At 36.4% G+C, this 13,589-nt stretch overlaps 2 protein-coding genes across 2 annotated transcripts in view; one reads left to right on the top strand and one right to left on the bottom strand.

The window, feature by feature from the left end:
* The first annotated feature begins 50 nt into the window (after positions 1-50).
* On the top strand, positions 51-924 carry Cby (beta catenin antagonist chibby). The gene is made up of 2 exons (XM_089637973.1): positions 51-234; positions 710-924. The coding sequence occupies exons 1-2, from the start codon at positions 51-53 to the stop codon at positions 922-924; spliced, it is 399 nt and encodes a 132-aa protein (XP_089494099.1).
* Positions 925-2,517: 1,593 nt separating this feature from the next.
* Positions 2,518-13,589, bottom strand: part of Top3alpha (topoisomerase 3-alpha) — a 31,482-nt gene continuing 20,410 nt past the window's right edge. Inside the window, exons 9-15 of the mRNA XM_089637798.1 lie at positions 12,743-12,972; positions 10,220-10,361; positions 8,626-8,786; positions 7,034-7,844; positions 6,278-6,584; positions 5,231-5,370; positions 2,518-2,954 (exon numbers count right to left, since the gene is read on the bottom strand). Coding sequence (XP_089493924.1) covers positions 2,791-2,954; positions 5,231-5,370; positions 6,278-6,584; positions 7,034-7,844; positions 8,626-8,786; positions 10,220-10,361; positions 12,743-12,972 — 1,955 coding nt within the window. The 3' untranslated portion in view covers positions 2,518-2,790. The remainder of the gene's footprint in view (positions 2,955-5,230; positions 5,371-6,277; positions 6,585-7,033; positions 7,845-8,625; positions 8,787-10,219; positions 10,362-12,742; positions 12,973-13,589) is intronic.

The raw sequence follows: 13,589 nt of genomic DNA, 5'->3' as shown, positions 1-13,589 counted from the left end.
CGAAAAAGTAAACAAACCATAATTACGTATGTGGAATCACACAAAATAAAATGCCATTCTTTTCAAATAAATTCTCTCCCAAAAAGATTCCAGCTAGAAAATCTGATACGTCAATAGTAAGCCGGGAGCTGGGGTCTGAATTTGCTTCCCGAGAACTAGGACTCGAAATACCCCCCATAAAGTTCAAACTGGGGGATCAGGAAATGCTCTTTGAAGATGGCCAATGGATACCAGGTAAAGACATTATTTGAAATATTTTTAAATGGCTCCCCACACAACGAAATACTTACCTACTAGAAGGTATTGTGAAATCTTAAAGCTCTGGCAAGCGGGCAAGTTTCCTGTCGTCAAGATTTCTGTATTGTCTGTCAAGATTGTGCAAGATGTCATGTATAGCCCTGTCTTGCCAGTGGGTTAATTTTATTCAGAATTCGTATAAGATTACCTTCAATAATGCGACTTTTATCTACATCCCGTATGGTATGAACTTTATTTCAAGTAGCAATTTCACTAGCCACATTTCCAACCAATTGATGATACTGAGAAAGTAGTTAGTAATTTCAACAAATCAGTGAAATCCCTATACATTTGCACATTTATAGGACTTGAAATTTGATTTCCACGTCCCACGCTACAGACTTTTATCGGGACCCGCATATCAACAGCTAAAGTTTTTCGAAGTTATGACATTTCCTATTTTATATTTCAGAAACTGGTGTTGGTGGTTCAGCCCATAAGGAGAACATGAAGCTGAGAAAGTCGTTGAAAATTATGGAAGAAGAAAATAATTTACTGAGGTTGAAATTTGAGATTCTCCTGGACATGCTCACACAAACGACCGCGGAGTCACAAATCCAAATTAAAGAAATCGAACAGTTGAAGCATTCCACTGAAAAGTCTTCCAGCAGAGGGAGGAAGAGTTAATAAGTTACTTAAAAGTTTCCAGAGTCCTAATTGCTTCTGACTGTCCGAATTCACGGGTTGAGGTTTTTCCGGGTCTTGGTGGCGAATGCATCTGCCAATCCAGCTGGACCCTCATGGCCCATAACCTTTCACCGCAGCAGGAGAGATGATTCATACTCCTGTCACTTCTGGATTCCTACTCACCCCTAAGGGGCCATTCAATTATTATGTAAGCACTATAGGGGGGCAGGGGGGTCTTTGCTTTGCTTATTTTTGATGACATGGGGGGTGGGGGGGTCGAGATAGTGATTACGTCAGCACTGCTCAGCAGTAGTTATTTTTTTTTACACATTGGCAACCCACACATTGTCTATGTTTGAAAACCGAATACATATTTGGGGATTCCCACAAATAATTAATACGTTTAGGAACTCGCTTGGTTTGTTTAAATGAATATTATGTGCATTAAAGTCCTCTATCCTAAGTCTATTTTATAAGTGCTGCTTATGAATCAATAAAAAAACAGAATACATTAACAGAAAAATGCATATAGGTACCAATTTTTACGTAAGCATGGGGGGGGGGGGGTAAGAGCTTTGCTTACTTTTGATGACAAGGGGGAAGAGGGGTTAAATAATTGTAATAAATCTGCTTACGTAATACTTGAACGGCCCCTAATACCACTTTCCTTCCCAGAACCTCTCCTTAAAAAGCCCCCCGTACAGCACAAAAATGAAGGCATTGAGGAAAAAATTCTCTATGTGTAAAAAAAGCCAGTGGGAATATGGCAACCCCAATTGGGGTAAGTTGTGCGGCTGAATGGAGTGGAAAAGAGGAAGGTTTGGGAAGTACCGCTATTCAGATTTGGTCACCAAACACAGCTGAAGCCATTTCAAGGAATGTTTCAGATCTGAATCGTGTTCTTTCACCAGGGCGATACCACTCTGGAACGTGCAGCAAATATATTACATATTATTTAATATTAATTAAATGTGAAATGACACATAATATAAAAATTGTGCAAGCTAGGATTCGAACCCGCGACCTCTGGCCATCAGAGGCCATCTAAGTGCCGCCATGTGTTATTCAATCATAACATCGTACTTGTACTGTAAATATCAAGCGTAATGATTGCAGTAGTTTTCTATGAAATTTTAAGTAGTTATTTTTTGAAAAAAAAAAAATGATGTTTTATATAGTCATTCTAGTCCTCTTGTAGTTACATTTATAGTTGTTAGTTAGGTTAGGTTTAAGTTTTTTTAATCATTCAGTATTAGGTTAGGTTAGATTACTATTATCGGAGTCTATGTAAGCAATTAGTATGTAGGAACATTTTCTATCTTCTCAGTCATGACAGAAGATTAATTTAGCGAATGCTAATTTATAAAATATTTTTACCAATACATTTTTACCAATACATTTTTATCAATACATTTTTACCAATACATTTTTACCAATACATTTTTATCAATACATTTTTACCAATACATTTTTACCAATACACTTTTGTCAATACAGCAGCTCCTATGTATATAAAGCAATGTAAAAATTATCACTGTATTTAAACCATTTAAACAATACTTAAAATAAACAAAATTTAATTAAAAAGTGATTTATTTGAATGTAACATAATCGAATGTAAGGCACTGTATTCAACACTAATTTAAGTGTTGTTATAATGGTCGGGAGCATAGATAATAAAAACAATGGGAGATATGGCATAAAGGGTGCTGAATGTTGCCATGCTACAACCAAAATGCATAAAACTATCAAAGCGGCGAGTCGACGATAATGATTCAGTATGGGTGGACGATTTTGGCGACTTCTTTTGTGCGAGCGGCTTCGTAATAATAATGGTTCATGGCTCATCTCCCTTGTTTATATTATCTACTGTCGGGGACATTTGTTTCTGGTGTGTCCCTCCTCTCGGCAGATTCCACACCTCTTCTTGGCTCTTTCTCCAGTGCCACGGGTGCTGTCTGAAGCCCCCTGAGAGCTGGAGGCGCCCCTTGGGGCCCCCCTACCACGACCTCTGCCACGCCCTCGGGACTCTGAAAAATTTATAAAAAGAACTTACTACAGTTACTAGTTACTACATTATGAACTCATAATTTTTACTATAAAGAGGCACAGCCGTAATATTTAAAATGGCTTCTTTGATATACATAAAGTATTACATACATACAAAAAACTTAATTATTAACCTTCTAATGCAGCGGTCGGGGAACCGGGGTAAATTACCCCAAATGGGGTAAAAATGTTTTTTTTTGGGGTAATAAGGAAATTTTTCTAGTTTGCTATTTTGGAAGACTGAAAATATTACTTTTGATGACATCAAGAATACAGTTATAAAACATCTTACAAAACTCAGTGAGCGGTTCTCTGACTACTTTCCAGATCTTGATATACATACTTTCAATTTCAACGAGGAGGCGGTATAAAAGTTTCTACCATTTTCAACAACCTATCTTTGTGAACAAAGCTTTTCCAATCTAATGAACATAAAAACGAAGAACAGAAATCGATTAAACGCCGAAGACTGTATTCAAATTGCTCTTACATATTCATTAATTCGTAAATTAATTCAATAAATAATGTTAATTTAAATATACATCGATTGTATCCTTTTCAAAATGGGGGGAAGGGGTAATATCGACTTACGCAAAAATATTTTGGGGTAATGGTTAAAAAAGTTCCCCGACCGCTGTTCTAATGCATTTCGCCGCCTTGAGACGGACTTTACGCAAGCGGTAATTTCAGCCACTTATAAAAATAATTAAACATCAATACATAGAATCGTTTATAAGCAATCTACATTCTACACATTGGCATTGGTGGCGCTTCTGTGACATTTATAAACCGCCAGTAGCTGGCAATTGAATTCAGAATTTTGTGGAATGCGCCTGAAAAACTACTTTCTGGACGTAAACTTTAAAACATCTAAATTAATAATTTTAAACTGTTTATAGAGCTGAAAAAAATATTGGTAAGTAGCTACGATTGTTTTTTTTACTTGTTACATCTTTTTGTATTATGAGGTACTAAATGTCCACTGATTTCATTACCCGCCCGTAGGCGGAGCTATGCAGTGCAATAATTAATTTTATCTGTAATATTGTATCACCAAATGCCACTCCTAAACCAGCAAAGAAAGCATACCTTCCAACATAAGATATTCTATACGACAAGGTGGGCCACTGGTGCGTTTTTCGGGACCAATTTGGGAAGAAGCAGTGTAATTTTCCAAAATGCAAACAAGAGCATCAGCAGCGGTAGCTACTAGGTTCTAGAACATCGATGCATGCAACCCGCATCACATTGGAACCTACTAGTAAAACGGCGAATGTACGTTGCATCCAACGTTGATTTGACGGCTTGTTCTTGAACGAGTGTAACCTATATAAAGCGGTTACGTCGCGGTACATAGGGCAGTCAGTCTTAAACATCAGTGAGTGTCCTCTGCAAGCATCCAGCCGCTACTGAGGCGGGCGGCTGTTACGGCGGCTCCTGCGCTGCGCACCACTTCTCCACACCTCACCTACATACAGTCAGTCGCCAGCCGGACCACTGTACAAACTACGGGAGGGCGACCGCCCCCCGCCGCACCGACTGTGCACCGGACCACGGGTACTCTCCCGTAGATGCCCGTGTCGCAGCGAGTCCATTCACGCTTGCATCAAGGCTTCAAGATCCACAACATCTTCGGCTCTCTTAATTCACACTGGAGTACCTGAACACTATCTACAAGTCTGGTCTCCACCAACACAGTGTCGAGCCACCATTTCATCACCACGACTACATCCACAGACTTGGTGTCGATCTACGGCCCGGGGAATTTGCCACCGATGAAATCCACCAACTGCGTGAGAATCGGTTCGGAGTCATCTACATTGACACAATAAATCTTTCATTAAATCCCACCTAAGCTTGTGCAATCCTCCTACAAAACATGCTTCAATGACTTGATTAGGTCTACGTTAATGCACTGGTCCACTTAAGGCGGACTTCTTATTTTCACCTATATCTAGAAAAGATGAAAGAAAAAAGATCAGAAAAGAAGATCAGAAAAAAATTTATGCATAAGAGGGTTAAATAGCAAAATGTTTGAATTATAAATTTCCCTAGAATATGAATTAGAATCATGTCCTTTCAGGAAGTACCATTGATTTATAAATAACGTTTGATGTTGATGTGAAAAATTTTTTTAAAGTTACATACATAATTTTTTTTAACCATCACGGTTTTGCCATTTAAAAAATCGCAGTGCCCTCCATTTTTTCTACACTTCTTACTGTAAGTTGCTGTATATTAAAAATGAGATCCTTACGAGGTGGTCCGGAATCCCATGATGTCGAAGGTTCCCCGGATTCCTCGCCCCATTGGAAGAAGTTGCAGCGGTTGGCTGCGGGGTTCGGGCAGCTGAAGAACGTCTTACCCTTGTTCGGACCTTCTTTACTAACAGTGAGACTGCAAACAACAAAATAAATGGTGAAATATTTAATTCTTGATTCTGATTTTCTCTTTCGCTTTAAAAATTTCCTACAAATCAAAACGAAATATAGTGCATTCTCACAATTATTTTTCAATATGGTTGGATAATCAAGAATTGCCGAAAATCCCAGCATTTTCCCCATAAAAAGTACTTCCTGCAAAAAATCCAATTCTTGAAAAATCCAATTTGGGGAATTTTCCACAAATAGGCAACCCTGATGTAGCAAATTTAAACCATAGATTTTTACGGACGTAGACTGGTTGTTATTAATCAGCAGATTAGTCATACCAACCAAACGGTGTGTCTTAATGACATGATGGTTAATTCATTTTTAAATGACGATTTATAAATTCTACGTATAATAATATATAATATAACTTATATATTCAGAATCAGAATCTATATGAATATGTATTTATCACTGCACTTTCTTATTATTTGAAATAAAGTACATGGACGATAGTACAGCGAGTACTTAATAGTAGTTAAAAAAATTAAATATTAATAGAGTCGACGGTAGTTCTTGGTATCTGGTACTTGAAGGCTACACCAAAACCAATTAACCGAAAAGCACATTATTTTAACCAATTATTATACTGAAATACCGGCCCTAAGAGGATATCACTTTTACATACAAACACACTTCATCACTATGTACACATCTGCCCTGATGATGGACACTGTAAAACTGTCGCAACGGAGCGCAACACAGCATAATAATCCAAAAATTAATCACGATAATACTTTTGACCATAAAAATCTCAAAACATCTCTAATTCTGCAAGCTATTAGTTGGCGTTGCCAACATTTGGAAGGCAATGTGGTCAGCGCATGATAGGTACTCGCTACAGTAGAAATAGGTCTTGTTAAAATTAAACTCACTTTTTACTAGGCAAATTGCAATTGCACATTGGTGTATCCCCTCCCCCATTGCCAGGTGGATTCCAAGATCCTGATCCCGAATCGCCCCAAGACGTGGGATTATTATTATTGTTTCCTCCCCGAGAAGTTGTGTTGTTTGAGGATCCCCAGCCGCCATTTGCAGAGGTGTTTCCTCCTCCCCTGGTGTTATTGACCATCGGCATATGATCTGACGACGGCCCAGCCCCATTTGGGTCAGGCGTTGCCCACAAGAAGAAATTACAGCCGCCACTTTCTTTCGGCTTCTGGCATTTGTGAAATTGTTTACCTATAAGAAAAAGAAATGGAATGGAGAGTCTGACAAATGAGAGAATGCGGTCGATGGTTGATGTGCAAAAATTGATTTGTGTAGGAGGCGGGGTCAACGGGAAAAAATCATCAAGGCTGTCTACAGACTATCTGATTTAATCTGTACTGGCAGGGAGAAATACGGCCGAGCCTTAAGCCATGTGTATGTATTTCTTGATCCTTTTCCATATATGTATTTCCTTCAAATCGGATAAGTCTGTAGGCCCCTGTTTCGAAGTATTTCGAACAGCTTCAGCAAAGCACAGTAACGACGGGCCATTCCCCACTCTCCAATTTGTTGAGCTTTAAGTACATATTATATTGTGTAGTGTCCAAAATTGATAACATATAACCAGCTTATCATGTATTTTCATGTAAGGCATTTAAGACTACATAATTCAAAATAAATAAAGGATTTTGAAAACATACCATAATTTTCATTCTGCTTTCTGACTGTCAGGAGAATTGATGGTTCTCCGCAGTTACAAACCACCAGCTTATCATCTCCGTCAGATGGTACTGAAGATCCCCATCCCGGGTTATTCCCACCTCCCCTCGTTGAATTACTGCTATTCCCACCTCCTCTCGCTGTATTACCGATATTCCCACCGCTCCACGTGGAATTACCACTATTCCCACCTCCCCATGTAGAATTACTGTTATTTGCGCTGCTATTTCCAGCTCCCCAGGAAGAATTACTGTTGTTCCCACCTCCTCTCGCAAAATTACTGTTATTCCCACCTCCCCTCGTGGAAGTATTCCCTCGACCGTCAAATTGATTTCTACTATTGTAGCCACTATCATTTGTGCCACTAAACCAACCGACCGCATTATTGTCACCACTCTGACCGGTGCTATTTTGCCCGGTACTATTTTGACCCCAGGTGCTATTTTGAGCACTACTATTTGGACCAGTACGATTAGTACTATTTGGAACAGCAGGCCTCGTGTTCGTGTCATCTCTATTCGACCAGATTGGTTCAGCATTTCGGGTATTTGTGTCGTTCTGGCTGCGTGGTACTACTCTGGATGTTGAAGTAGGGAAGCCACTATCGTTGGACGTGTTTCTGGCTGCCGTTGTCTGAGTATTTGGCCTGTTTGGCTGGCCCGAAGAGACTTGTAGAATCTGCATCAGGTTTGAGTCGCATCCGCCGAGACAGCAGATGTGGGGGGACGGATACAGATGCTCTAAGGATCTACCCTTCCAATGGATCTCTAGTTGTTTGAACGACGGCCCACACTGGAATTGAAGCATAAAATACTAAGTACTGGAACAATAACAATGACTTACTCCGAATTCCTGTAATGCATATTAATTTCGGTCAACAAAACTTTAGGTATCTTGCAACAAGATTTTATAATATTCTTCCCGATAGCATAAAAAAATGTGATAATCAATTTGGATCAAAAAAAATGATAGGGCTTTTACCGGTGCACTCATCCAAATTAAAAATTATTGATTCGACAAAAAAATTGTAATATAAGTGTAGGAAATTTCATACATATTATTTATTAAATAATTTGTAAAATGACTGCCTCAATACAGGCTAGCCGCTAGCCTAGTGAGACAGGTTATGAGAATCCTCAAATTATAACCATACATTTCTATTTGTTACATACTACCTACTCTTTATCCATTATTATTTTTCTATTGTTAACATTATTTACTTACCAAATTTGTAAACAAATGTATTCAACATGTATTTTTAGTTATAATTTGCAAATTTCTTACAATAAAGATTTATTATTATTATTATACATATATATTATTAATCCAAATTTGAGTGACAATAATTTATCATGGAATTGAAAAAAAAGGGGGAAGTAGATGGTTGCATGGTTGGTTCATGCTGTTATGCTTAACGGCTGATCAAAATTTGATTGAAGAATCGCAGAACTGCTAAATCGGATGTTAACAGAAACTGTAAAAATGTTAAAAAAATCATATTGGTACTAATCGTTGATTAAATGTGACGGTGGTTCAAATCGAACAACCTTAGTAAATAATTATTATAACTCACCATGTCACACGAAGTATCCAGCGCCACCACCTTCTCCACCAGCCCGGGGAACCAAATGGCATTCTTGCACTGAGGGTATCCCATGCAGCTGATGAACTGTCCCAGCCCGTCCTTCTTGGTGCGGAGAGTCATGTCTAGCCGGCACTTGGGACATTTCATCACTGAAAATAAGGTAAAAGAACATAAAATAAAACTTTATAGACCGTCATATCCTTCATATATCAGGGAGTAGTAATTTATAAGTTCAGCTCCCATTTATAATATATTTTTGTCACTGAACACTTTATGCAATGTATTGTAATTTAATTATTTATAATACAAAAATAAGTAATCACGCAAAGCTGGCACAATGCAGCTTGTCTGCAGGTTCTACCATTTTTATTTAATTTAATAAACATAATCATTCTGTTCATAAATGTACTCCATTGGGGACTGCTAAGCAACACAAGAAAAAACCATTTCTCACCATTTTGTATAGGCATTTAAAATTCAAAATTGGGACTGAAAAATTTGTTGAAACGTCAAAACTTCTTGCGTGGGGAACCTTATACAAAACGAGTTTTACTGTATCTGTTAATTTTTAAAACACTGTTACCGATTGAAAATAATTTATGTAGATAAATAATCACTATCGTTAATTTCCATTGGGTGATAAAGGCATCCGTTTTCAAATGACAATAACAAAATTTATCTGCATAAGTTGAACTTACTGAGCTCAATAACAATCAATGAATATTTTTACTAGTTATATAATACCCATACAACTGAAAAATGAACTTCTTACATGAATTTTTAATTGTCATTAGATTATTTTACTGAGTTTATAAAAAATGCTTCATTTCTTTTCTATCATTTTCTAAAAATTACTGCATATTCGAAAATACAATTAATAAGTTTAAAAATATGAATTGTCTTTATTTTGTCTCTGGCAACAGAATAAAATAAGGAGGAAATGAGATACTTAAACATTCTAGTTTCAGCTGTCGGTGATCGATTTCTTATAGTTCTTTATCCCGTCCTGTAAAGCCGGGTACTCACCTGCAAGCTGTACCGTCACGTTTGCGAGTGACTCGCGGTAAGCCGAAGCATGTATAGCCCCAGCGTATACACTGGAGCTTGGTTACCGTGTCGGCAACAAAGTACTTGATAGATTTTGTAATTTTTTAAGTTTACTAACATTCGTAAAGTTAATTGCTTCTTTGGAAAGGCAATGATCCTGAGGCAAATACGTTTTTAATAAATTTAGTAAAAAAAACTTTCAGCTTCACAAATCGTAAAATTATAATATCCCGTGATTTTCCACAAGTCTGTGCTAGTAATATAATAATAATAATAAATTAATGTTTTTTTAATCTTTCTTTTTTGTAACAAGTTCTGATTTTTTTTTTTTTTTTTTACTTTATTTATTTTCATTTCTTTACATATATTATACATAATAATAGACAGTAAATAATAACATAATATATATTACCAAATTGTATACACAAGAAATGAAAACCCACTAAGGCACTGCCTGAGTGTGGGTAATATTGGGTGGATTGGTGGTGGGTTTTCACTACGGCGACACTGAGAGTTATCTACCTATAATATTTACCAGTTTTATTGAACACGGCAGAATTTTGATCATCCTGCGCAGCTACCGCCATAGGCTGTTGATTGAACCTCTCGCTGAGTGCTTGATCTATTTTATTGGCTTCATCAATCACTGTCACGAAAACCTCTCTGTATCTAGCCACCTAGAAATACATTATTTTCAAATTTTTGGTATGCATTTCATTGGAATAATTATAAAACGAAATAATTATAAATCTCACGAAGGCAAGGTCCATGCATATTATGATATTTTTATCACTATGATTTAAGAATGCATAATATTAATGTGTTCATTTTCTTTTCCGAGGTCAAATGATAAAATTAAATAAATAATGATAACATGAAGTTATAAATATATTACGTAGAATTAATGTTTTACAAAGAAGAAGTTTTATAAAGTACTAGTGGTAATACCGCAATGCTTCGCTATTACTAATGTCTTTCTCGGGCATCTCCGACTTCTTCCACCATTCACTACTATATACCACAATGTTACCGTTAACAAAATTACATTTCATCGAATTTAATTCAACTCAGTATCTCCTTCCGGTACAGACATATTGCGTTCCTCGTATTCCTCGGGCATCCCCAACTCTTTTACCATTCAAACCAACCAAAAAACACTCTTGGCACTAATAAGAACAATCTTTGAAATAATCAGCGATATCGGTGGAATACTTTTGGAGTTTAGCGAGCGCAAACATACGCAGGCAAAATTTTTATATTAAGATATTGTGTCATTGGTGCAATTAAGAACAAAAACATGAAACAATGCACCACCGTGCAATTTGCTGATAAGTCGATGAGAGACAATCTTATCTCAAAAAGAAAAACATTAATTATGCTGCGATCAAAGTTATTTCCTCAGAAACGATTTACATTTACATATCACAAGGAACTACTCCGGAAGACGAAACAAATTGCCAAGGAAAAATACTATTCTTTCATTTGGTTCAAAGACGTGGGAATAATGGTACCAAGAATTCAAAATGAAAAAATAATTTATATTAGACACCTAGATGATATAAAAAATATTATATAAATAAAAAGGCACACCGTAACAACAATTGTAATAGTAAAATAATAATGACTGACACTAGATTAACCTCGGAACCAAGTGACCTATCAAAGTTAAATAATAATTGTTTCAATATATTGCACAAAAATAAGAATAATCAGTACAATAAGAAGTATCAGAAAAAAATTTGATGAATTGCAAATTTTAATTAAATATTTAAAAATAAATCATCATAAAATAATTCTTGTTGAATGTTGGATACACCATAAATAATTGGAAACCACCATAAATGAATTTGGAAATTGCTGGATATACAACCTACTCATGTTTGAATAAAAAAAAATGATGGTGTTATTATATACATAAAAAATTAGAAATAAAAGCTGAAATTAAGGAAATTATTATTGCAAATCACAATTTTCTAAAAATTAAAATAGGTAAAGAAAAAGCTGTATTAGTAGTCTATTGATCGCCTTCAACAAGAAATATTGACTTATTCCTTAAATGCGTAGAGTGTGTAAAAGACACAAAAAATGTATTTCTTATTGGATATGTAAATATGTATAAATATGTATTGTAGAAAATGGACATCACAAAAGAATACAATATCTGCAGATGCTAGCTTCCCATGGACTGGAAAGCCTAATAAATTTTCCTACTCGAAAAGTGGACGACACTGAAAGTTGCATAGACCATATTAAGAGTAAAACAGAAAAAGTTACTCTAACTATTGTATTTAAGTCAACTATAACCGATCATTATACAACTTTGCTTTCAATAAAAATAACAAAACAAATAAAATTATGAAAAGACTAAAAGACTGACAGCAGAAAAAACAGAAACCAACTGGAATGTTATTAAACATAATCTACAATGTACCGATTGAAAAAACTACAAAGTAAGGACAATATAAATGAAGCATGGAATTATTTCATAGAACTAACATTCTCTCTAATACCATAAAAATTGTAAAGACAAAATCACATAAAAATGTACACACTAAAGCTGGATCACACAGAACGATATAAACTGCATAAGAAAAAGAGATGAGTTTACACAAGAAACACTACTAAGGATTTAGAAACAAAGTTATACAGATTCCAAAGAAACGTAAACATGATTGTAAACAAAATCCTGGAAAATGTGGCAAGTAATAAATGAAATAACCAGTTCTAAATCTACCAACGTTACATCAATTGACGAGCTCAATATAAACAATGTGGGGACGTACGTGTCCTGGGGAGGACCTACGCTGATAATCCTGACCAAAGACTTAGATATTTCAATAATTTTTTCATAAATATAGGATTGAATTTAGCAAAGTAAGCTATGCAATGTGATGAAGAAATACAAATAAACGCCCTGATAGGCTTTTACATGATATTTATTTTAAAAGATTTACTGCATAAAACAGTGAATCAATTAATTAATCATTAATTTATTGATTCACCAACTGATTGATTGACTCATCAATCAATTGGTTGAGGGATTGACATCAACACCAACTTGCTGAGCCAGAACATCCTGCGGCCGCTTCCTTCCCTCACACACATCCTTCAAGTCGGCCTCGAGCGCGGCGCGCAGGTGCGGCTTGGAGAAACTGAGCCCCATGGCGTCGTAGCCCTCCACCAGCCCCATTCCCAGCAGTCCAGGCACAAAGTGGATGTTGTCCGCCAGCGCCACATATGACCGTTTCTTGATCGTTTCGATATGGTCAGCGTGCGTCGCATCCGTGCCTGAGAATGAATGATTAATTAAGGAGATTAGGGAAAGCTTGAATAAAGTGGTAGATGGTCTTAGCATCGGCCTGGTAGAAGACCACCATTCAGAATCGAAGTAAGTTTTTAGACAACCCAACTCAAAGTCAAATTTGAAGAGCACTATTTATTTACTTATCATGGTCTCAATAAGACAATTATTCACCAATTTTTTAAAGAGATTACAATACATATGAAGAGTAAAAAATTACAGAAAAATGGAAATGGTACAAAATATATGTAAACTATAAAGAGCAGTAGAAGTCACTACGTTACAGAGACCACGCACAACTCGACTCCGAGCCAAATACCCCTTTACAAACGGCTTCACACGAGAGTGAGTTTGTCTTTGAAAAAATCCTGACAGATAATAAATCTATTGAGAATGGAACCGCTGTCGATCGAGTGTGCAAGAGCTATATGTAGGATACCTTCACATGCTCGTGTTTCAGCCCTATGTGATCATAACAAAGAGCTTACAAGTGTGGTTGCGAAGGATTATGTAGAGCATCCTCAACTCAACTCAAAGTCAAATGTACACTATGCTTCTGAGACTATCTTCAAATCGACTCAATCAAGAGGATATTAGCTTGAGT

This window comes from Hesperophylax consimilis, chromosome 12 (genome assembly GCF_061612785.1).
Source record: "Hesperophylax consimilis isolate HC1 chromosome 12, BYU_Hcon_1.0, whole genome shotgun sequence".
NCBI classification, from domain to species: domain Eukaryota; kingdom Metazoa; phylum Arthropoda; class Insecta; order Trichoptera; family Limnephilidae; genus Hesperophylax; species Hesperophylax consimilis.
The sequence above is the reverse complement of the archived record's forward strand: the minus strand, read 5'-3'. Positions and strand labels throughout refer to the sequence as shown.